The sequence below is a fragment of the Exophiala spinifera genome (genome assembly GCF_000836115.1).
Source record: "Exophiala spinifera strain CBS 89968 unplaced genomic scaffold supercont1.6, whole genome shotgun sequence".
NCBI classification, from domain to species: Eukaryota; Fungi; Ascomycota; class Eurotiomycetes; order Chaetothyriales; family Herpotrichiellaceae; genus Exophiala; species Exophiala spinifera.
In genome coordinates this window covers 2,622,211-2,646,050 of record NW_015622518.1, presented here as the reverse complement: position 1 = coordinate 2,646,050, position 23,840 = coordinate 2,622,211, and the positions used below count along the sequence as shown (strand labels likewise).

Genomic DNA, 23,840 nt, shown 5'->3' with positions numbered 1-23,840 from the left:
ATCGTCATCTTGTCCCGTCGCTACCTCCTTCCGGACAAGTAATCTGGCGTTCTCTCGTCGCAGCGCTGTTTATCTTCTTTCTCCAATACTACAATCTTCGACAGCTTTCGGCCTGCTCTCCCAGTTATGATCCGCAAACTCTGGCCTTTTGCACGTGTTCCGCCGGGCAATCCGGGTGTCTCACCCAGATAGGTATGCGTTCAACCACGAGCTGACGCTTTTTGCACCGCTCATACGATGGAGTCGAAGACCCCAGTACCACAGCATGCCCCCAAAAATGGTGCAGTGATTCCTTTGGTGGGGCCGACGTGCCCTTGAACCCCTGTGATACTTACGTGGATGCAGCTCTCGACTGTAAAGCAGGCTGCAACTCTTGTAGGATCCCATACCGGCTCCCTGGGTGTTTGATACCTCGTCTGTTCGAATCACCGATAAGAGTCCTTTGATAGTGACAGTCCTCACTATGGCTGAGCAGCTACACTGAATCAGTCGGAACTTCTACCACCATCAGTCGGATCAGGGACGGATTGGAAGCAGACGGCATCAGACACCCGGCTTTTGATGATCACGGCTCAGGGCAAAGACGACAACCATGGTGAGCGATTTGCAATCATGTTTGTAGAAATTGGAAATTTTTCTATCGCTCTTTAGAAGCAGTTGCATTTAGTAAGGTACAGTAAGTAATAGTACATTTTTTCTGCCGTCGTTCCAATGACTAGGTTGACGTGCAAACAGCCCCGAAAGAGTCCTAAGGACGTTTAAAGTCCTTCAAGGGCCTTCCTTAGCTTTGCATGGTGGTTGATATCCACCGCTTGATCGGTAGATGATCATTGGTGTGTACACATACAGGTCAATATGATAGCACAACACAGTGCGACCATCTAGTTTATCTGCCTGTCTGTCGTCCTTCGTCCATTAGTCTCACGGTCCAGCATTCCACCGTTCTTCGTCCTAGGCCATACACACGATCCGTTCGAAAGTGGAATCTTGATAGTGGAAGACATTGCCCAGTCCGAAACCCGCTTTAATTGTATGTACTCTCTCTCTCTTTCTCTCTGACATTGGATGCATTCAGAAATTCGTACATGGTTCTGAGACTTCGATGCGGCAACGGTGGGCTGGTTCCAGGGTTCCATGATTCGTGGCGGAGATCGGAAGTAGAGGTCGTCATTGTCCGACGACGACGACGACCGCCACCACCACATAGCTTCTCCTCCCTTTCAATCTCAAGTAGTATCACAGCTCATCATCACTTCACTTCACGCAGACATTTTCCTGGGCATAGTCGAGGTACCGACCTAGCAGATCCGTCGAAGTAAGGTCTCCTTGGAAGAAGAAGCTGAAGTGTACACCCAGAGCATGAGTATCCACGGCGACGCTCTTGCCGATTTGTCTCGGTAATGTGACGGTCAACCATTCCTCGTCGACGACGTCGTCGGGGATGGGGAGATGGCTTAGGATCTCCGTGGAGTTGACGGCGATGAAGTTGATGCTGAGGCGGTCGTAGTCGGAAATCCACGGTTTGGAGTCGGGCCCGAATTGGTAGAGGTGCAGGTTGTCGTCGTGCAGGTTTTCCAGGAACGAGTAGTGGTGTTGGGCTGCGATGGCCCAGGATTTGAGTCCGGGCCCCCATGTTTCGTAAGTGGTGTTGACGATGGGTGTACGGCGGAGTTGAGCCGTACGGGATTCTGCGGTCTCGCGCAGTCGCAACCATGCGTGGCCTTGTCGAGGTGGTACTTCCTCGTGTGGAAAAGTAAAACTGTCAGGCCCAGTCCAAGGGGGGTGGTTGACGTGTTTCCATGAGACACGAGGCACACTCTGGGTTTGATCCGAACGTGCGGAGGGCGAGGTCTCTTCGTACGGTGATGCAGATTCGGGAGACGAGGTGTATTCGGGAAGGTAAGGGTGTACGGCGCCCATGCGGTAGTGTAGCCAGCCCAGTAGGGGCGAGTTGATCATGTTGGCGGAGACGACGAGGTACTCGGGATGTTGGATCTTGGTGGTGACGAGGCGCGGGATGGCATCGTCGGCCATCCAGACCAGGTCGTCGTCGATCTTGACATAGATCTGGCCCGGCTCGAGTTTGGACCACGCATCGCTGTAGCCTTGGTCTTTGGTCCTTTCCTGGTGGACCTGCTTGTATCGAGGAGTCTGGGTGAGGATTTCATCGAGATACCTCAGGTCGTCTTCGTTGTCGGTATTGCGAATCCATTGGACTTCATCGAGCCATCCTCCATTGTCAACAAGGTTGTGCATCAGGAAGCAGTGGAGGATCTGGCTTCGGTCACGACGGCCGTAAAAGACCATCCCAATGACTTTGACTCCATCGGGCTTGGTGAAATGTTGTTTTCCGTGGCCGGACGGAGATGATGTTAAGGTCGAGGACGAGGATGGGAGGATGTGGCTGATTCCATCTTTGAGATGTGTTGGCGCCGAAGTGTGGAAGATGGTGTAGGAGGAAATGATGGCCACGAAGATCAGGAGCAGAACCCGCCAATGCACATTCATGCGCGAGCCGAGAGATAGCACCGACATTGGAAGTTCGCGAGCCGGTTGGACAGAAATGAACCTTGCAGCCTTGCAATAGGGCAGAGGCAGAATCCGAGTATCTGCCAGGTGCGGATTCGGTTGAGGAGTCAGTCAGGGTCGCAGACTCGCAGGGAGTCTCCACAGCTAGAATCTTCTCAAACGCCCAACGATGCAGATCTAACTCTGGAGAGTCGCTCGAGCTGAAGCCTGACGTGGATGGAGGGAAAAGAACTGTCACTGCTGCGTCACAGCATCTCTGGACACATTCCTATGCGCCCCAAGCAATTTTTTACGAGGTTGGTGGGGAGGAGACGCGCGTAGCAACAAGGGCTTTGTCCACGTCGCCGTAAATAGCTTACAAGGTAAGCATGAGAAAACGAGGAGGGGAAAATGAGATTCAAAGACTCGCTCAGTGCCCCTGAGTAGCTGCAACGTGCTCAGTAGAGTACAATAATAGGATGGAGTAGAGGAAGAGAGAGCAGGGTTGATGAGTGTCTGGTTGTGTCTTAGAAATTGACCATCCCTGAAAGCTACCGGCGGTGCCTTCGATTAGGTTAGGTAGGTACTTGTACCTAGGTAGGGTCTATAGGCATCGTGGATTCGGTTTAGGCACCCATTTAGGCTGTTGACTTAAATCTGCTTAGGCGGGATGAGCCCCCCCAAGCGACGGTAGCAGGGGCCCATCGGCACTGCCAATAAGGTCCGATAGGTGTCACCGTGTCCACCCAGCCTAAGTGAGGGAGCCGAGCGAAAGATCCCCCAAGGTACTGTTTATGGGGGTACTTGCAGGTACTGAAGTTACAGTTACTAGGGGAAGGTACAGCAATGTGCGGAACTGGCGTCACCTTTGGTAATCTTGAACTAGATAAATAAAGTTATGAACTGTCCACATTTGTCGAGGCTTTACTTACTACAGTTAAGCGCGCAGTATTCTTACAGTCCAATTATATTTAACTGTAATTTATCATCTGGAAAAGCTATATCTTGTTCTAAGAAATGCGTATGTCATTTGAACAGCGTTTATTAGCTTGGCTTGACGTCTTTCTATGGGCCTCTCGGAAGTGCGAGATACTTTTACTGTTGAACTAGGCTGAGTTGCGGGCGTTACCAATGTGTCACGGAGTGATCTCGGACAGGGTGATATTGATGTGTATTCTTATCAGAGCTATATACGAACAGTCTGTAAACCCCAGGTAGGGTCGGCAGGAAGACGGGGACGTAGCTCAAGAAGCTACGTTCAGATGTAAACAGACAACACAGATGCAGTCCAGCCCCGGCTAACCTACCTAATCAGTTAGCCCGGACCGTACAGTCAGTATAAGGGCGTATGCCGGTCACAACCCATGCCACAACCAACACGGGCACCGTGACACCATGGAGCGATCAATAGTGCTGGTGCCGCAGACTCTGCAATGTCGCTGACGCATCGTGCCGCTGATGACGCCTGCGCCTGTGATGATCCGCGCCCGACCGGCCATTTATGTCTAATTTAATCTCGGTCGAAGACGGAGAAGTAGTGGCGGCGTCGACTAGAGGAAGCTGCAGTGCTGCAGGATAAGGAAACCAAATCCAAGCATGTTGCACCTGGTAGGACGAACATAGCAGGGCTGCCTGTTCAAGACGCTTGAATGCGAGAGAATTTGCGTTAGAAGGAAGATGACCTATCGAAGGATCGATTATTTACCATCTACTGCCAAAGGTCAAGAGTACACACGGAGAGTGCGCGGCCGAAGCTTTCCTTTGATCGGTGCCGTGCAGATCAGTCCCGCTATTGTGGGTGGTGGCGTGCAGAAATCTGGCAACTAGACAGTCACCCTTATTTTCTCTTTCCGGTTATATGTGATTGCGGGCAGGGAATAGCTATAACAGTGCTGCAGACCTTTCAGATTAGGTGCTGACTCATGGAACGCTGCGGCAGATTCGCCTGACGTTGACCCTTTACAAAGCTGGCGGAAAAACATTCCGCCGAAGAATCGAGGTCGGAGGCTCCTGTAAGTCACCTTGCCCATTGATAATACACAATGGCTTCAAAATCTACTCCTCAGAATAAGTCCGTTTTGACTCCTGAACAGACAGAGCAGATGGTGCGTGGACCAGAAGCCTTCCGCCGTTTGCACGATGCCCTCGAATCCAGATTTGGGTTCGACAACAAGGGGCGAGAAGACTTCAAGCAACTACTTCAGGCGACAAAGCAAAAGTTGAAAGAGGAGGCAGCTGAAAAGACCAATCTCGACACTTATGCCGGTGGAGACGAAAACACTATCAAAGACGACAACAACACTGAGGTTGACGCAAAAAACTCCAGCTAGGCACCTAACAACACCTCCTCCAAAGCGACGCCACAGATCAATCATATCACTTAGGGACCTCCACTGAACGGGAACTTCGCGTTAATCTGAATAAAGGAGAAAGGGGGTGCTGAAGGAGGACATCGCAAGCGTTCTGAGAGATTCAAGCACCAAAATAGGCAAGGTTTAGTGAAAGAGCCGAGAAAAGCTTTCAAATGCATTTGGGAGGTGGGATCAGGACGAAGCGAGTATTCAAGTTTGCAAACACAATGATGCCCCAAATGCTACAATTATCCGATCCGAGTGCGTTGCAATTACTCTGAACTCGCCAATTTTGATCTTTCGGGTATAATTTTATATCCCTGATGCCATCATGTCGGAGTGCTCTCATGGTCTCAAGTTCACAGTACCTTGCGTACTCATTCGGCCCTGTCCACTCCACCTTGTCTCACAGCATCTCTGAATGCTTGCTCTTAGGTCCCACACCCGTTGGATCGTCGCCGGTGGTCCAAGTGATGGTCAGCTTGACCTGCTGGATCTTCCACTGGCCACTATCGTCCTTTCTCAGGATCCAGTTGTAGAACCCGCCCTCGTCGAAATGCTCATGGTAGACGTCCTTTCGTTTCATCCATTGCGCGATGCAATTCGTTCGGACATGAGCCTGTTTCCGTCCGGGGCCGAAGGTGATGTCAAAGTTGCTGCTGAGCAGCTGACACCGCTCGAAATACGATACACCGCCAAAAGCCCATGCACCCTTTCCCTCGCGACCCTTGTGCTGCCCGAAGGGGTAGATGGCGACACCATCCTCGGCGAAGAGGTTCTCCCATTCTTGTTGCTTGTTCAGGTCGAAGCACGCCTCATCGTGGAGCGCTGTGTAGTGATTTAGCAGCCATTGGACCGCCTGGATGTCTTGGACATTGGACAACGATTGCTGAAGAGATCGGACCGTGTCTCTGAGAGAGTAGAGCTCTGCAGCGAAGTCCCCAGGCTGGGACATGGTAGGTTCGAAGTGATGTTTTGATGGGTATTGAATGGTGGCGCCGGAGGCAAAGGCTGTACAGTCGTGGTTCAAGTTCAGCAACGGAGAGACAATGGCTCACTTGTTATGTCCCGGGAAAGGTCGAAACTTCGTCTTTGGCTGTGCTGAAAACTTTTCATCTCATCAGGTCTCGGATATAGCACTGTACTTTTAAAGTCGCCACAAGTATTTGAGCGGGCCATTGCCCCACGCATCTAGAGCATCGCTGGAGGTGTTGAGGGTTAGCTGAACTTCGCGGAGTTGACATATTGTAGGTGGTATCAAACATATTCCAATGGGAACGCAGGGAGCGAAACTGCAACCAATTGGAGTTTGCGGAATGAGTCCAGATGGGGCCCCATGTTTCTGCTGCCCCAAATTTCTTCGGCGTCGACCCAGATTTATCTCAGGTCTCCCAGACTTTTGGAGGCGATCCCCGCGACCTGTTGTGTTCTCCTATATATTGGGAGGAAGATGCGGTCAACTTCTCCGGAACGATACCAGAACTCACCTTTTCGATCGTGAACGATACTCGCCGATGTTGTCGCCTTCGAAAAAGTTTTTGGGCCTTCAGGGCACGGCATTGTCATGGGCAATTAGCCTGTGCTCGGCCAGTGCATTCCTACTCTTTGGTAAGTGGTGTAAAATACTTTCGTGAACCTCTTCAGCTGATTGGAGATAGGCTATGACCAAGGGATTATGGGAAGCATTGTGAGCACACCGTATTTTCTCGAGGCGATAAACGTCAAGGTTGGCAGATTCTCAGACTCCAAACAAAGACGATCGAGCTGAATAAGTTACAGGCTGATGACGCCGATACTATCTCGACGGTTGTGTCAATCTACGATATTGGCTGCATGGTTGGCTGCCTTATTGCTGCAGGTTGGGGGTCAGCTCTTGGGCGCAGACGCACCATTGCAATTGGGATGGGCATCATGGTGATTGGTAAGACAACCTTGGGCGACTTTTATACAATGCTGACTGCTACAAGGAGCGGTACTGCAAGCCGCTTCGTACAGTGTTGCGCAGATGATTGTCGGCAGAATTGTCTCGGTAGATGTGGCCCTCTTACGGTAGTCTTAAGGTTACTGACATGGCTATCTAGGGTATCGGAAACGGGATGAATACTGGCACTGTGCCAACCTGGGTTTCCGAGACAAGCAAGGCAAAGCACAGAGGACAGCTTGTCGCCACACAGTTGAGCATTGCGGCTTTTGGGATTGTCATTGCATACTGGATGAAGTCAGTATCTTCCTACATACCCTTGGGAATACACATTTAACTCACTTTCCACAGCTACGGATTCTTCCATCTCACCGGGCAAATCGTGTGGCGGTTCCCAGTCGGTGAGTGAGATCCTATGCAAATCATGTCAAGCTGATAGGTAGTATATAGCGTTCCAGGCTGTCTTTGCCATTTTCACCGTAATTGCACTTACTTGGCTTCCGGAGAGCCCGCGATATCTTTACTCCAAGGGCAGACACGAAGAAGCTGATGAAGTCATGTCGGCCCTCAAAGGTCTGCCCCTCGAGGATGAGGCTGTACAGGCGGAGCGTGCGGAAATCCTCGCCGCAATTGCGCTGGAGGAACACTTTGGAGAGTATAATTTGAAAACAATCTTCTACGACAAGTCAGGTCAGAAGATACCGATCCGAATAGCATTGGCCTGTATCATCCAGATGATTCAGCAATTGCCCGGCGTCAACATCGTCATCTACTACTCCAGCACCGTGTTCCTGCAGCTTGGAATATCTGCCGAGACTGCGCTGGTTCTAGGCGGTGTTGCCTCGATTAGCTTTTGGGTTGGGTCACTGTTTGGGATTGCATTTATCGAACGAATCGGCCGCAAGAAGCTCTTGATCTCCGGCACCATACCAATGTTGATCGGGTACTGCATCTATCTGCCCATGGTGAAAGATGGCAGAAGTACCCAGCTATGGGTGGCTTTCGGAGCTACATGTCTGATCTGTTTGGCATTTGGTTGGAGTTGGTTGCCAGCGTAAGTGGAAGAAATTTCTTGTTAAGCATATCAACTGATCATCCACGCAGACCCTGGTGCATTGGGCCCGAACTAGTTCCAGTCAAGTATCGTCACGTTGGTGGTGCTCTCAACGCCTTCACAAATTGTAAGAAACCCAAGTCGCGATCTGGAATCCTTCTCACAAGACTGCTCATCGACCAGGGACTTTCACATTCATCATCGTCAAGGTTGGACCGATTGGGATAGCGAACATCGGATGGCGGTTGTACATTGTCTTCATAATCTTCACCTTCATTCAACTGCCAATCGGTAAGTTGTGACCGTCCACGATGACAATCCAGGCACTGACCAAGTCACAGTCTGGTTCCTATACCCAGAAACGAAAGGACTGACTCTTGAGGAGATCGATACACTCTTCATTAAAGATCGGGCTGTGACGCACACATTGACGGAGAAGGCAGAAGAGGTACACCATCTGGAGGAGAACAACAAACCTCAGCTTTAGGAAAGTAGCAGTCACTGCTTGAAATCAGAATCTCTGGGATTATTGTGGGAGGATGCAAGACTCATCATCATCCAAGGGCTGCGATTATGTGAATGTAATCAGGCCACCTCTGATATAGAAGTCCATAATAAATATTCAGCTCAGCCAAATCAAACTTGTCGTCTTCTTCGAGAGGTAGTGCCCAAATTCTTGTGCATTAGTAGTCAACACTAAAATCCGTCAGTATCGTGAATACCGACAACCTGTTCCATACGGTCGATGAAGTTCGCATCTCATGAAGGTCGAATGGTTGTAATTTTGGCGTAGGATGTTTCCGACCAATTTGCTGCTGTTCTTATAGCGGCCAGCCTCTCGTTAGTAGTCTGACGCATTTCGCGTCACGCCGCTACAACCTCTTGGCAGCCCCGGCCTCTTCCCGCCCAACCTTGACCTGGACTCTGACTCTTAGACTCTCTTCCCCGAATTCAGACTCACATCAGGAGGACGCATCGAGCATGGAGCTCTCCAAGCGGACATGAAGCCGATGAGAAATATTGCCCCAAACAGTAAACGAGATCATCAGACGATTTTCCCTCCAAGCGCTGCGGGAACATCCCCTCAATCAAATCCAAAGCGAACCAAGATTGAACAGGCTTGTTCATATTGTCGCGTTTTACGCCGCAAGGTTGGTGGGTCACCGAGAAGCATGCTATGTACTAATATCCCAGGATAGTGCAATGGTCAAAGTCCTTGCAGTTCATGTGTCGAGAAATCAGTTCCGTGCGATTACGGCGGCGATGCTCAACCCCCGGGGAAGATGACCCTGGCTAGGGCACTCAAGTAAGCGGCTGTTCTATTTGTGCATTGATTCTTCTTGCCAACTTATACTCCAGACGGATCTCCGAATTAGAGAACAGACTGCGCGAGTATGAGAATCTAGAATCTGAGAAAGATGGCGCCACAACTTCGTCACCACGCCATCTTGGTCAGATCTACGACTACCTCCCAGAAAGCCAGCGACCCGACGATGACATGAGCCAGCTTTTACGTGGAGTGAACTTTCTGACTATCTCAACGAGAAACCCAGAATTCTACGGCGGGTCGTCTTCAAACGCCATTATCAGCGCGGTGGAAGCCCCTAGCCAGATCTCACAGAAGCACGACTCATCGATGAGGCCAGATCTACCGGCACAGCAATGGATACACGTTTCGCCGAATCTTCGTCTTTCCAATGCATCCGGTTCCTCCTTACCTCCCAGGCCTGTCGCTGACGAGTATGTAAATCGATACTTTCAGACTGCCCATCGCATCTACCCAATTCTCAATCAAAAAACGTTCATGGAGAGGTATCGAAATTTCTGGGAAGGACTACCGACGGAAGGAAGAGGCTATGAACTTTGGATAGCGGTTATGTACATGGTACTGGCTCATGGCCACCAATGTAGCATGGTCGATCCAGACACCGCAGTGCGACAGGCCGCGCTTAATTCTAATCATGGCGAAGTCTGCTTTAACCTGGCAAAGGCTGTTCTTACCGATGTCTCCTTCACATCTGGTGATATGTCAAGTGTCAACAGTTTGTTTCTTGGTGTAAGTAGGCTCAAGGTCAGATTACCCGTTGCTAACTCTTCAGTTTGCGTGGCTGTATAACCAACAGAGACTCCACGAAGCCTACGCCATGATGGGGGTTGCAACACGAGTTGGCTATGCTATTGGTATGCACAGGGAGCTCATTGTTTTGGGCGGTCCAAACGCAGACGCTAATGGCTGGTGCGCATCGTGGTGGTAAGTCAGCAATCTGATTACTGCGATACAAGCTGATTATTCCAGGTGTCTATTCACCTATGAAACGTAAGTCCCGAGAGCCGTCAAAGATTGCCGTGTTTCTGACAATGCCTAGCGAACTCGCTGCTCTCTCTGGTCGACCCTGCGGGATTCAACCCCGAGAAGTTGATGTCAGACCATTTTCCTTGGACTCATCACCGATTGATTTCCAGTACCTCGAAAGGATGCGACAGTTCTCATACCTGGCTTGGGATGCATATGAACAGGTTTACTCTTTGGAATACAAACACACCAGTGTCTCAGAACGGACCGTGGCACTCAAAATGGCCGACGCGGCTCTTTGCACTTGGTACGATGAATGGTCTGAGAATTCGATTTGGGCCAAGGAACCTCATGGGCTGATACTCCGGCTGCGTATGACACTCTGTGGACGTATGAACACCGTTAACCCAATGTTTTCGTACAGGCTACTTGAACCTGCGAATTTTGCTGTACAGGGCATTCCTCAACCTCGTCGTGCAGAAAAAAGAGGCTGCCAAGATGATCCCGGAGGACCTGATCGCAGCAGCCGCTAGGTGCATTGTGATGGCTATATCACTGATTGAGACCACCACAACCTGTATCAACCCAGGCAGTTCAGGGACTCTTCAGGCAGCTCTTTTGCCTTCAGCTGGCTATCTTTGGAACGCGACAATCACACTCTTGCTCTACGTTACCAGCCAGGCAGTCCGTGATACTCTGCCTGAAACCGCACCAGATTACGCCACTGTCATTTCAACCATTCAAACGGCAATTGCTTTCCTGATTGTCCATCAAGATGCCCTAGCATCCGCACCCGAGTCAATCAAGAAAGGCCAAATCTTACTCAACAAAGCCATGGCCTCGTTCGACGACGCCCAAAGGAATGGAGATGATCCTGGCTACCAAACCGACATCCGACTGCCGCATTTTGGATCACCTTCGGATCAGATTCTGGATTTTGTGCACGGGTTCGACGTCCCGACATTTGACTTTGGCAGGCCCTCTTCCGATCACATTTCTGGTGCGATTGCCAGCGAGAAGTATGCCACAGGCGACCTGGCGCAAGAACCCGGTTTCAATGCCCAGTGGACACAGGAAGTGGACTCATTTTTCTTCCAACACCTGGGAGAACAGGGTTAGTCGCATATTGCCACCCTCAAAATTGTCACCATGGTCGAGAGTCCTGCATAGGGAGTGGATCTGGCTGTGTACGATGGCCTAAGACCATACTGCCAATAGGAATCCGCGGGATGAAATTCTCCCACTCTTCTCCCCACAGAATTTCTACCATGTTGAGGTCCACAAATTCCCCACACTCTACCTATCGAGTACTCATATCAGCCTTGCCGTTGAAGGACAAAACTGAGACAGACAGTGTAGTTGCCTTCGCTGAAAGCTTCGTCGCCTCTCTTATTTACCGATTTTGACCAAGGAGCTTAATCATTGGAGTGATTCGCGACCATGCCTAGACCGGCTTTGTTACCCGTGCATCACCCTCTGGCCTGTTCATCACCAACAGACGGACGTCAGATCAAATTGAAGACTCCAACGGAGCACTCTTCTTTGGCCAACCCTCAAAGCGCTGATGACAAGGTACATTTTCTGTTCGAACGACAAAGACTCGTATCCCTTCTCGACGAATACGCGTATGTCCTGGATGCATGCATGGTCCACCATGCTGCAGCACAAACCTGGGCAGGGCTCTTTACGGATGATTGTATCGTGACATTTCCATTTGGAACACACTATGGCACCAAGGGTCTTGCTGATTGGTGCCTTGGTGCGGAAACGAGGTTTAGTAGAATGCTGGTGAGATCTGCCTGCAAATCTTGACTATCAGCCATCGAATTCTAACCCACTTCCAGCACATGTCGTCTAACATGACAATGACATTCGAAAGCGACACAGTCGCCCACGGTCGGTCTGCATTATTTGCCATTTGTGGGGTACATTCGGACGACATCGACAAGAACTTTTCCGAAGGGGGCTACTATTACTGGAGCTTTCGAAAAGTTGGCGAGACCTGGAAAATCTCTTACCTCTTTTTGGATGTGATGTGGGAGAATGGCGACTCTTTGGGCCTCAATGAGCCAGGTGCAGCAAACACAAGAGTGGAGGCTGGTCTTGAAAGGCACCTGTGAAGCGAACGTGGACGTAGCCGCAATGGACATATGATGCTCACGGATTTTTTCGACGTGGAATCAAATGAGGTGGACGATAATGGCCAGGTTCTAGTGACAGAGAAGGACATGAAAAGAGGGGTCGTCGAGATCGATTTTGTATCTTCTAGGGTGTGAAAATTCAACAAGCATGTGTTGAGGCACTATCGGAATTACGAGCCTACTAATAAAGTATAGCTTTCCTATCTTTTCGACGACTCAAAACTCATGAAACTAGGTGGCTCTCAAGACCTTTGTCGACAATGTCTATAGGCAAGTGATAGAGCATCACATCACTCGCCCTCTACCGACGATCTACTCAGCCACGACGGTGGCTGGACTCTCAGCCGAGAAATTGAATAGGATCGCCGGTGAGACGCCTGAAAGGTCGGCGACGAAATCTGGAGTCGAGTCTCGTGGATCTCCGCCGCGCATCAGGATAGCTAGCTCTGCTCGGCAAGTTGGAGGAGTGTGAAAGTACTGGATCTCGCCCTTTTGTCTCTGCTCAGGTGTTGACGCTTTTTGGCTTCTCCTTGGGGGTCGGGCTTTTGCCCAATGCAACTTCCCGCTGGCAAGGGTATCCTTTCAACAAGGACCGTAGTTGGGAGATGAATGCAGTAGTGTATACAGTCCAATTTCAAAACGTCCGAAATATATTCTCATCGATGAGTTCAAATCGGCAGACGTTGAGAATAACTTGATGATGGACCTGCGATCAAGCGATAGATTAGCGAACTCCTGAGCTTCGCACTTTTCACGCAAGCTACGTCCTTGTCAACCACCCCGACCTAGTCAGCAAGCTGCCTGTGCCTGTTGAATAGCTATACGTAGAAAATACACTACCTGGTGGATACCTATCTTCCTACCTGCCCGCAGACCGTGACACTCTGCCTGTTACTCGAGGCGTTTCCTAACAGCCTGTTACTAAAAGCTTCGATTCTAAATTATATTCTGAGGCTACAGCAGAAGTAATAGCCACTACAAAATATACTTAAAAGTGAGTAAGTAGGTCAATATGGTCACCTCGCGAAGAACGTGATTAAGAGCGTAGTTTCCCCGTCAGAATCTCGAGGTTCTTTCTTCATGGAAAGTCGCCAGGTGAAGGCTATAATCACGTGCTCAGTGCTTGTCTCGACTTGGCGCTGAATAATTTAATCTAATGACAGCTAGTACGAGCGTAATGAAAATGACGCTATTTACACGTATTCATAGAATCAAGCTAATTGGATGGCTTACTCTGGTTCAACCAAACTATTTCTGGTAAAGCTCATAGAGCTAAAGACTAGATCCCGCGATTGTTTCAGCATTTATGAGTACAGTAGTTTCCAGTGACGCCAGTTCCGCACATTACAGGTTGTACTGTACTGTACTCTGCCCACACCCGGTGGGATGTTCCTGCCCCTGACACGGTCCTGCCCACCCACGCTGCGGTTGGTCCGGAGAATTTTTTGTCAATGAAAACCTCCAGATCTCGCACGGTGCAAGGGACCTGTACGCACAGTCCACGGGCCACGAGTACAGGCGGTCGACAATTAGGTCTCCTTGGCCAGTCTTCAGATCAATCCAGATTCACCAGCCGTGTCAAGGGACATTAAACTCCCAGCGACCAAGCCGGGCTCCTGCATCAAACCCTGTTGGCAGCATCCCTTCATTTCCGCCTGCAAAGCTATCCTCTTATCGGGGCCGCAGGTCTGATCCCAAGTACTCGTAATCAAACCCTTGTATCGAGTCAACCCTGTCAGGAGACGCATTTCCGGGTCCTGATCGCTGTCAACAAATTATCTCGGCGGCTGAACAAAGTCGAGATCGTGTATCAGGACAGCAACAACCAAAACTCTCACAAGCCTTTTTGAGTTCTCGCTCCATCCTCCACCGGCCCAATTGCTCCTCTCACCCTCTGAAGTCCGGAGTGCCACTGTGGCTTTTCTCATATTTAGAACATCGCCTAAGCACACCAATACTAACATAGTTAGCACGCTTACAGGCATGGACTAGTCATACAGCCGAAGACCCTCTGACCACCAACATGGCAAACTTGCTTCACGACTTTTATACGGGCGGCAATCACTGCTGTGGGCTGATAGCGACCTCACGCTCACTGCCGGGCTTCAACATGCTTCGACTCAGTCGCCTTTCTTTCGTCGTCGGAGCCTTCGTTCTTGTCCTACTGTACGAGTCGCTGACTTATTTTCGGCCCAGCGTTCTGGGTAATCAGACGTTGTCCGACTGGTATTCATCCCCAGCCGGCGGCACTTCTGCAAGTTCGAGTCCGATAGCTCTTTTAATCGCCGATGCGGACAAGGCTTTCGATGCCTTAGTAGCGAAGCGTTCGGAGACCCTCGAGGATGCTGCAAACGCATATCGCCAGCGCCGAGGAAGACATCCACCTCCAGGTTTCGACAGGTGGTTCGAATATGCATCGAGAAACGATGCTGTTATCGTCGAGGAATTTTTCGATCAAATCTATCATGATTTGGAGCCGTTTTGGAGCGTTTCACCTCATGACATGCGTGCGAAAGCCCGCAACCTCGGTATGCATGTGCGCGTGCATCAGCACAAGGCCGAAGCCGACACTGGCTGGTTCTGGCATGTCATATGGGCCAACATGATCGACGAAGTTGCGCATCTGCTTCCCGACATGGTGATCCCGCTCAACGCCATGGACGAACCTAGGATTATGGTTCCTTTCGAGGAAATCAACGCTCGATTGGAGAAGGCAAGGGAGTTTCGAGTCTTGCCGCACCATGACAAAGTCTCTGATGTCGTCCAAGGGTGGTCTGAGGCTGCAGAGCCGGGAGAGCCACAGTCGGAGATCGAATGGTCCCAATCTGCTCCTTTATCTTTCGCACGAGCCGCTTGTGATTTGAACAGTCCCTTGCGAGCAGAGCCCAATATGCTTCATCGGGCCATGGCATCTAAAAATGATCAACCGAGACCTCAAAGCTTCATGGTCGGAGGCTTCGTGGGCAACTGGACCCTGGCCTCGGATTTGTGCCAAGATCCGAGCATCGGCGCATACCACGGGGCATTAACCAGCCCTTTGACCAAATCAACCAGCCAAGAACTGCTGCCAATGTTCGGCGGTTCCAAATTTGCCGTCAATAATGATATTCTGATTCCTGCCCCCATGACCTGGAATGGTAATGAAAATTTCGAGTCCGAAGACCCTCATCTTTGGTCCTCCAAGAGTGTAAAAGCAATTTGGCGAGGAACTGCAACCGGTGGGCGGCACGATGCACTGAATTGGCCCAATTTCCACCGCCACAGGTTCGTGGCCTTGACGAATGGCACCAAATATTCGCTGGCCGACGAAACCACCGACCGCATCTTTACCCCTCTGCAACAACGATCTTCACTCGCTGGGCTCCCCAGTGAGATCCAGAAGAATTTAAGCAAATGGCTCACTAAATACAACGACGTCTGCTTCACAGACCTGTTCTGTGATATTCACACCGAGGAAGGCCAATGTTGGTACCTGTCAGACGAATTTGAGGTTGGTGCAACCATGCGCCTCTCTGATCAGTATGCTTCCAAATACCTACCCGATGTCGATGGCAACTCCTTTTCTGGACGGTACCGCTCGTTTCTCATGAGTAACTCTGTTCCTATCAAATCCACCCTGTATCGCGAGTGGCACGACGCTCGGCTCGTTGCATGGAAGCACTTTGTTCCCATGAACAATCGCTTCACGGATTATTATGCCATATTGGCCTACTTTATTGGTTGCGACGAGGACACGTGCGGTGCGGCTGGCAAGTTTGAGGGGCATGACAGCCAAGCAGAACAAATTGCGAAAGCTGGCAGTGAGTGGGCCGCAAAGGTTCTCAGAAAAGTTGATATGCAAATCTACGTCGCCAGGCTTCTGTTAGAATACGGTCGCCTAACAGACAACAGAAGAAACACCCTCGGTTGGGTTGCCGACCTCAAGTCTGCCGGTCCTTGATCGTTGCAAGACCTCCCCTTTTGGATACATGCGCCTCTTCAATATTCAAATGCTTCGCCAACCAGCTTCTCGCTTAGAGTCCAAACTCTGTCGGCATTTGACTGATCCAAGGAATATGGAGCCACTACGGTTGGACTGGATGTTACTTGAGTGTCCGAAAGAAAAATGCTCTGGTCAACTAATCTCTATGTCAGCAAACATTCCGTGACGGTCTGGTTGGGAGCCTCTACCATTCAAGTTAGGATCTATCGCCGCGCGGACAGTGGTCGCACAACCCTGCTGCGGAGTTTTGCGCTGTGGCATTGCCGCCTGACTCTTCGATATGATCTCGGCCCCTTCTTTCATCGTGTCTGGGTTCATGAAGCGGCGGAGATTTGTTGGTACACCTGTGATGCGTGAGTGTTGTCGCAGTAAATCCAAGAGCACATTTACTGACTTCCTGGACACAGTGCAAACGCCTTCAAGCCGCGAGGCCCAAGCCTTTTATTCAACCCCAGCGCCATCAGGACATTTGCAGTCTTACTCTGTCCATACGAGAGGAAAGAGACGTATTCCTTTCCATCGTTGAAGCTTGGGTCTTCGAGCACGTTTGACAGAACATTGCCGTAACTGGAGACGTTCACAACTCTAGCATCAGGACTTGCGGCCAGAATCTTCGGCGTGAGCAGGTTCGTCAAGAGGAAGTGCCCAATATGATTCGTTGCGAACTGTCTTTCGATACCATCCTCAGTTTTGGAGTATGGACAGGCCATAATCCCAGCGTTGTTAATCAAGATGTGGATCTTGGCGATGGCGCTATCCTCGAGAATCTGCTGAGCTGCATGGCGCACACTCTTCAAGGAATCCAGGTGTATCTGGACAAACTTTGTGACTATCTCTGAATCAATCGCATGGATTTTCTCCATGACAGGTTTGAGCCTTTCGATATCTCGACCTAGCAGGACCAACATCGCGGGGCTTCCTTTGGCGAGGGTAATAGCAGTTTCGGCTCCGATGCTCTCCCAGCTCGGCCCTGTGATGACGACTATTTCTATCAGCAAAGTTTCAAACTCCTCAGGACAATGACTTGCTGGTTTTGTTCTTGACTCTGTCAGGGAAAGCGGCCATGACCTCGTCACCGGTTGTTTCGAATCCGAATGCCATGATGGACATCAGCTTGCCGAGGAGGAGACTATTCAAATATCTCGCTGGGGGTTATCGCCAGACTTCTACTGTTCTTCCCATGCCTTGAGTTATATACCCTTTATTTTCCTACTCACCAGGCTGTGGGTGATCCACCGTATGCATGTCAATGAATCGATGCGGACTTTACGGACATATCTTGGGCCAGTGATTGGCTGAACAGAAGCAAGCCAGAGACCTCTGCAATGCAATCATTCGTCTTGCCGCGATGACCGAAAAGACAAAATTCTGCAAGGCTGCGGCGTTCGGCCTTTGTGGTGGTACTTAAGTCCAAGGTTTTTGATTACCTACATCCTCATCAACTCGGAAGTTCCCGAACGTCCATCCCGGCAGTTGACATGGGTTATGTCTTGCAAGAATGAATTCATTGACAAAGCTTTGATGGTGTGACGGCAATGTCTTGATCTGTTCCTCCATGACATCAAGCCGTGCTCAAAATGTGGCTATCCATTGTTGTCTCGGCTTTGGCAGGATGTGATGCGGTCATCTGAAAAGTGATGACAAAGACAAAGAGAGTAGTTTTACTCAACTTTTAGCATTTATTGTCATGCCGCAATGGGCACATATTGATACGATAATAAGCCCTACAATAATAGTCCTTTGAATTCATGTACATGATCATTACCATGAAAGCATTTATGCACTAAGGGGTTTCTGATTCAACTTTTCGGTTTTGTCTCATTGACATGGTTCATTCCCGATGCTGGGAATCTACCATATACCCGTTGCTATTATAATGCCCCTGTTCTGTTTTGGTTTTCTTCGTCTTTGTTCAAGTCTCAGCATTGCATCCACAGCAATCAACAACAAGCCGCCGTGCGTTATTCGCCAATGATTCTCTTTGTGATCGTGTCAAAGAAGTCAGTTGCCGCGTTGCACGCAGTTCACCCAGTCGCTCGATCGCTCACTTACTCCTGACTCACGGACTGACGTACATGTATACAGTCATGCTCTTTATTCAGTGCAGCACGCCGTGCTTTTGTGCATCTGCGTCGAAACCCCTATAAATTCCCTTCTCATCCTGACAGTTCTCAATCGGCACCTCCAGCCCCAGCTTCATCTTCACGCCTGTCTGAGTCTCAAGTTCTCCAAGGGCACGGGGTCTTGAGAAGTTGTCATTTCGTCTTCTGGGTCAAATCTTTTCAGAGCATCAGTACCAGCATTTGTTGCCGTCACCCCGAGAATATCAATTTCCTCCGACACGACTTGAAGCGCTCGCCCAACTCGCTCAAGCCTCTCAGGTCACTCACTCACTTAGCTCAGCCCAGCTCGATTCCACAACTCACAGTTCCAATCGACGCGGACCCAACTTCATCAAACCAACACAACCCAAAACAACCCAAAACAAAACAAAACAAAAGCAAACCAGATCAGGGCGGATCGGGTCAGATCAAACCCAATCAAACCGATTCAGGACTCGCCCTGGTTTTTTTTTTTTTCGTTCTCTCGGTTTTTGAAGAACCACGTTCACTTTTCTCCCGTATTTTCTTTGCGTCGGTGCCAGAGAGGTCAACCCGTCAAGAAATGCCGGTTGAATCCGTCCACTGGATCCGCGTCGTCGCCTCGTCCCCGTCGCACGCCGGACGCCGTCACCGGCGACCAACGTCGCCACCGTCCACTTTCGATCCCCCCGCTTCCGCCGCCGTTTCCACCGTGGACGACGACGACGACGCCAAGACATCTCTCTCGCGCGCCCAGGCCCGTCTCGACAAAGCCAAGCGTGTCGTCGAGGGTTTCCAAGCCGCATTCACGGCCACGGTGAGTGAGTTGGACCGACTCAACAGAGGCCTCAGGGGTGCGGAGGAGGAAGTGGTCAGGGCCAGCGGCGAGAGGGACGCGAAGTGGAGAGCGGCGAGGGAGATAGAGACGCGGCAGAAAGAGCGGGAGCGTGAGTGGGAGAGGGAGCGCGAACGCGAACGCGGACGGGAACGGCGCGAGAGGGCGGCGCGACGACAGGGAAAGGGGGAAGAAGATCGTACCGGAGTCAGGAGGGTGGTGCGTGTGGTCATTTCTTGAACTCTTCAAAACCCGAGACTCGAGGCCGAACACTCAAGACTTGGCTCTCTCCTCGATCTGTCGATCCTCAAATTTGCTCGGACCTTGAAGCTTGAAGCTTCGGTTCTTCTTCAAGTCTTGGATGCGGGATTCTTGAGATTCCGGGGCCGGTGATGGCGCATCCCGGGGTGGGGGGTGTGTGTGTGTGTGTGTGTGTGTGTGTTGGTCCATCGTCAAGGTTCTTGCCGATTCGCGGACTGGGTGACTCGCTGACTGATCCCTTTCCAGGAAGAATGGAATGTTGAGCATGTCTTGTTACGATTTGGTTGGATGTGAACATTAGCGTCTCGCAGAAGGATCATCGCATCTCGACAAAAAGTGTTTTTGGTTTTCTTTTTCGGGGTTTAAAGGACTCGAGCAGAACGGCGAGAAACAAAGAAAGGGACACGATAGAACTTCATAGAAAACACTCTGTGATTTTTCCAGAGTGTAATTAATAACGTAAGAAACCGCAAAGAAACTGCTGATTTCACGAGTCCCAGAATGAAAGAAGAAAAATGGTGTAAGGATGTTGTTGAGAACCTGTTCTTTTCCCGAAATGATCGACTAAAACTCCTACTTGACTGATATCATCCAGTATATTGCGAAAAAGGGACAATCGGTTCCCTCGTAATCCCAAAAGTTCTAAAGGGCCTTTTCATTCATTCTTCATCATTTCCGGAACCAACCAAACCCCATTTTGCCCAAGTCCTAAAACACCAGACAAATGACAGGCCTGAACTAGCATTACCCAAACCCTCCTTCCTGAATGGCCCACCAATTCGTCTATATATCCTTGTCACATTATCGTTTCTATTGGCATACCTTTTGAAAGGGCGATGTTCATAGCACTTTCCAAATCTCCCACGTTGAATCATATCGGTATGCCTCGATCATGCATGTATTGATCCAGCCCACACATTGTCGTTCGTCGAGATCCACCTAAAATCACCCCCCAAACAGTCAGCTTCGGCCCTTTTTCAAATGGGTGTCACATTGTGAGATTTTCGCAGCTTACCATCTGTTATGATTGTCACCATCTTAGCCTTCTTCTCCAGATCAAAGCCATCTGCGTCCTTGCCGTGAGACACTGAAGCAGACCTTAGACGAATAATTTGTTCCTGTGGGACACGCTCGTGTCTTCCGAGGACCCAAGAATCCTCTCGATCACGATCATCATCCCCAGATTCCCAGCTGCCACGACCACGATAGGCGGCCTCGATTTCGGCTGGTAGTGGTATTGACTGTGGCGGGGGAGAAATGGGGAATTGCGCAGGATGTGACGCTAGGTGACTTTGCGAATTTGACCGGGACCGCGATGCCATCGTGCTTCCGCTGGCATGATAACGATGTTGATCGCCTGAGCCTGGTGCTTTTGAAAACGACCTGGTTGGATAGGACGTGTTCAGAGGCGTCATGTTCATGGGCCAAGTTGGAGAAAATTGCAACAAGTCAGAAGCATTGTCGTCTGGTGCCATTGTTGTGGGTGAAATCGCTCCCGGGGTGACTGGAGATCTTAGTGGTGTTGTGTCAAAGTTAAACGGTTTGAACGCCTCCGTGTCGCCTTTGGGGCTACAAGGGCCATCTCCAACCATGGTGGTTGCTGAGCTTGAGACCGTATTGGTACGTGTAGAATTCGACTGTCGGTGAGGAGTCATCGGGATTGGTAATGAACCTCCTGTGGGTGGTGCGTTTGGAAGCCCCGGCGGACCTCTCTGAGGTTGAGGCGTGGGATACCGGAGGGACTTGACGACGAAGGCCACGCAGATGACAACACCCAAACCACCTAACCCGACACCCATGAACCACCCGCCTCGAATGCCAGCCATACGGTCTTCACCGTGGTTGTTAACGTGCACTTCAACTGTAGAAGCCAGTCCGAGACCAAGGGAGATGGAGTAATTTATGGTAGTGCTGATAAGGCTCCCAGCTATGCCCTGTTGTTGAGGAGGAAAGAAGTTAGACATTATGAAGCTGGCTGCCGGCATACTCATGTCCATTCCCAACGGCATAATCAGCAGGGAGCAGAATGTCCAACTCCAGTATGTAGTTCTCTCAATGTTTGCATCGACAGCCAGGAGAAGGGGCCCAAGCATGAACGCCACCAAAGCCCAAAAGAGTGTCCAGGCAGGCATACAATGTCGCATCATCCAAGCGGTCAAGATGGACGCAACAAGTGCGACGGGCACAATCGGTACGACGTGGACAGCCGCGTTCAACGGAGTGTCGTGCTTGACGCTCAGGAGGAATTTCCATAAGTACCAGGTCCAGATACCGAAGCTCGCCCAGCCGCATGCCACTGCGCCAAGAACAAAGCCAACATCTGCCTGCAGCATCTTAAATGGCACAAGTGGTTGTTCTGCAATCTTTAGCTCGGTGATGAGAAAGAAAGCGATAAGTAGAACGCCGACGATAAGAAGCATGAAGATGTACTGAGTGCTCCACCCAGATGCCGGGGCTGACACGAGGGCAACTTGAACGCAAATTAGTCCACCCACGCCAGTGATGGCACCCAGCCAGTCCATGTCGCGGAGTTTGTCCTTGGTTGGTTTCATCTGCATTGGAGTTGGTGGAGGAGAGATTAGTACCAAGTGTGCGATCATGGCCAAAACCGTGCAAACTATAGCCAAAGTGTAAAATGACCACCGCCACGACACAAATCTGGTGAAGAGAGCGCCGAAAATCATGCCCATGTAAGCGCCGATAGGGGCACAGAGACCGAATATTGTAAAGGAGATGACTTTCTGTTTCGATCCAGGTGGATATGTGCGTCCTAATAGTGCGAGTCCGTTTGGTACCATCATGCTGGATCCTAAGCCTTGAAAGGCTCTCGCAACAAAGAACAATTCATAGCCAACATAGTGACTGAGACCTGCAACCACACTCCAGGAGGCAAGCCAGGTATAACCAACCAAGACCATAGTTTTGTGCCCGAAGATATCACCCAGCCTCCCTCCGATGAGGATGAAAGTACCAAAGGATGAGGCATAGGCGGCGACGAGCCACGGCAGAACCGAAGGATTGGCTATTCTGAACGATATAGCAATGTCTCTGCTAACAGGAAAGACGGTGGTTAATGTCGACTGTGGAATGAGCTGAAGGAAGGCCACCATGACGTTGAAGAGAATTTCCTGAGATGTCGACATCCTCTGACAGAGCCATCCTCCTGGAGGCCCCGGAGGAGTCCCTTGAGGGGGCCCAGAAGGCTTTTCCACGCTCCGGCAACCCTTCTCCATGTCGTGGGAATTGCTGAGAGAACCTTGTTGCGATTGTGGAGGGGGGATGACCACATTGAGGCCATGTGACGGCGTGGAATCCATAGCAGACAAGAAAAGCTCAAGTCACAGCATGAGGTGGACTGGTGAGAGATGCCAGCAGCACAGAATGATAAGAGTCTGGGGAAGTGGCTACGCAACCGATGGGTATGGTACAAAGATATACAAGACACATGTCACAGTCGGGCACTTACAAAATACCCGCGTTGCGCAGGAATAGACCACCAATCCTTCCATGGCATCATGAGCCAGGATCCTCCCGGCGCCGACCTGCCGTTTATGAAGGGCATGGTTCCATGGAAGCTGTAGCAGCAATAATGGAGGACCGACTTTGCAGAGAGCAGGTTGTAGTACATCCAGCCCATTGGCAGAGTGCGGTGGAGATCGAACGCGCTCTGACGGAAATCGCACGAAATAGAATAGATCAAGCACGCTTGACAGAAGCCAGGAAAAGCCACGACTGAATGCTTAAAGTTCAATAGAACGGTTCCATTGGTGGAGGGTGATGAGCGGACGTCCCTCGACAGGCGTTGAGAAAGTGAGAGACTAGGGCGAGAGCTTGGACGCATGCGCCGTACTGAAGGTCAGCCTTGGACCGGCAAAGAGGTGCTTCTTTGATGTTCAGTCAGCAAGGGAAACCCATGCATGCGATTTGAATAATTGCCCTTTTGTCTTTCCACGCGCTAACGCAGCCAGCAGACTGTTTTCCGGCTTTCGTCGAAGGATTTAGGCTCATGCAAGCGAGCGAGACGCGACCAGGAGAATTGACGGCAAGCACACGGTCGGGAAGCCAGCCGACCGGGCATTTTTCATCCAACGTAGCACTAGGTTCGCGACTAGTGCGCCGTCAGGGTAAGCTGAAACAATAGCGAGGACGGGCCGTACGATGGAGAGGAGCGAACTAGGCCACCCTGACATGGCGACAACGATGATCGTGATACGATATGATAGGGAGATAGACGCAAGGATCCAAGGGGTAAGGGTGTGAGGTGAAGAAGTCGGAGAGTCGGTGGTTGAGGAGGAAATTGAGGTCGGACCCAAAAAGTCTAAAGATGCCGCTCGGAAATTGATCCACCAAACCCGATTGGGAGTAGGCGTCGATCGCGGACAAAATGGCAGGCACCAGATGGCAGAAGGGAAT

The 23,840-nt window shown here is 50.6% G+C and overlaps 10 protein-coding genes across 10 annotated transcripts; 6 read left to right on the top strand and 4 right to left on the bottom strand.

Moving 5' to 3' along the window:
- Window positions 1-1,254: 1,254 nt before the first annotated feature.
- On the bottom strand, window positions 1,255-2,535 carry PV08_08922 (uncharacterized protein; the record flags this gene model as incomplete). Its single annotated transcript, XM_016383244.1, has 1 exon — window positions 1,255-2,535. One exon carries the CDS (start codon window positions 2,533-2,535, stop codon window positions 1,255-1,257), a length of 1,281 nt encoding a protein of 426 aa, XP_016233947.1.
- A 2,015-nt stretch (window positions 2,536-4,550) lies between these two features.
- Window positions 4,551-4,838, top strand: PV08_08921 (uncharacterized protein; the record flags this gene model as incomplete). The annotated part of the gene is made up of 1 exon (XM_016383243.1): window positions 4,551-4,838. One exon carries the CDS (start codon window positions 4,551-4,553, stop codon window positions 4,836-4,838), a length of 288 nt encoding a protein of 95 aa, XP_016233946.1.
- Window positions 4,839-5,265: 427 nt separating this feature from the next.
- On the bottom strand, window positions 5,266-5,814 carry PV08_08920 (uncharacterized protein; the record flags this gene model as incomplete). Its single annotated transcript, XM_016383242.1, has 1 exon — window positions 5,266-5,814. The coding sequence occupies one exon, from the start codon at window positions 5,812-5,814 to the stop codon at window positions 5,266-5,268; it is 549 nt and encodes a 182-aa protein (XP_016233945.1).
- Window positions 5,815-6,373: 559 nt separating this feature from the next.
- PV08_08919 (uncharacterized protein) lies at window positions 6,374-8,321 on the top strand (the record flags this gene model as incomplete). The annotated part of the gene is made up of 10 exons (XM_016383241.1): window positions 6,374-6,467; window positions 6,518-6,585; window positions 6,639-6,780; window positions 6,827-6,888; window positions 6,941-7,077; window positions 7,132-7,181; window positions 7,231-7,834; window positions 7,885-7,961; window positions 8,018-8,125; window positions 8,176-8,321. The coding sequence occupies 10 exons, from the start codon at window positions 6,374-6,376 to the stop codon at window positions 8,319-8,321; spliced, it is 1,488 nt and encodes a 495-aa protein (XP_016233944.1).
- Window positions 8,322-8,835: 514 nt separating this feature from the next.
- On the top strand, window positions 8,836-11,246 carry PV08_08918 (uncharacterized protein; the record flags this gene model as incomplete). The annotated part of the gene is made up of 7 exons (XM_016383240.1): window positions 8,836-8,985; window positions 9,034-9,140; window positions 9,194-9,890; window positions 9,934-10,085; window positions 10,131-10,151; window positions 10,201-10,499; window positions 10,552-11,246. 7 exons carry the CDS (start codon window positions 8,836-8,838, stop codon window positions 11,244-11,246), a joined length of 2,121 nt encoding a protein of 706 aa, XP_016233943.1.
- A 321-nt stretch (window positions 11,247-11,567) lies between these two features.
- On the top strand, window positions 11,568-12,247 carry PV08_08917 (uncharacterized protein; the record flags this gene model as incomplete). The annotated part of the gene is made up of 2 exons (XM_016383239.1): window positions 11,568-11,915; window positions 11,972-12,247. The coding sequence occupies 2 exons, from the start codon at window positions 11,568-11,570 to the stop codon at window positions 12,245-12,247; spliced, it is 624 nt and encodes a 207-aa protein (XP_016233942.1).
- A 2,044-nt stretch (window positions 12,248-14,291) lies between these two features.
- On the top strand, window positions 14,292-16,208 carry PV08_08916 (uncharacterized protein; the record flags this gene model as incomplete). The annotated part of the gene is made up of 1 exon (XM_016383238.1): window positions 14,292-16,208. One exon carries the CDS (start codon window positions 14,292-14,294, stop codon window positions 16,206-16,208), a length of 1,917 nt encoding a protein of 638 aa, XP_016233941.1.
- A 38-nt stretch (window positions 16,209-16,246) lies between these two features.
- Window positions 16,247-17,351, bottom strand: PV08_08915 (uncharacterized protein; the record flags this gene model as incomplete). Its single annotated transcript, XM_016383237.1, has 4 exons — window positions 16,247-16,386; window positions 16,439-16,594; window positions 16,645-17,232; window positions 17,327-17,351. The coding sequence occupies 4 exons, from the start codon at window positions 17,349-17,351 to the stop codon at window positions 16,247-16,249; spliced, it is 909 nt and encodes a 302-aa protein (XP_016233940.1).
- Window positions 17,352-18,914: 1,563 nt separating this feature from the next.
- PV08_08914 (uncharacterized protein) lies at window positions 18,915-19,406 on the top strand (the record flags this gene model as incomplete). The annotated part of the gene is made up of 1 exon (XM_016383236.1): window positions 18,915-19,406. The coding sequence occupies one exon, from the start codon at window positions 18,915-18,917 to the stop codon at window positions 19,404-19,406; it is 492 nt and encodes a 163-aa protein (XP_016233939.1).
- A 998-nt stretch (window positions 19,407-20,404) lies between these two features.
- On the bottom strand, window positions 20,405-22,744 carry PV08_08913 (uncharacterized protein; the record flags this gene model as incomplete). The annotated part of the gene is made up of 1 exon (XM_016383235.1): window positions 20,405-22,744. The coding sequence occupies one exon, from the start codon at window positions 22,742-22,744 to the stop codon at window positions 20,405-20,407; it is 2,340 nt and encodes a 779-aa protein (XP_016233938.1).
- Window positions 22,745-23,840: the final 1,096 nt, after the last annotated feature.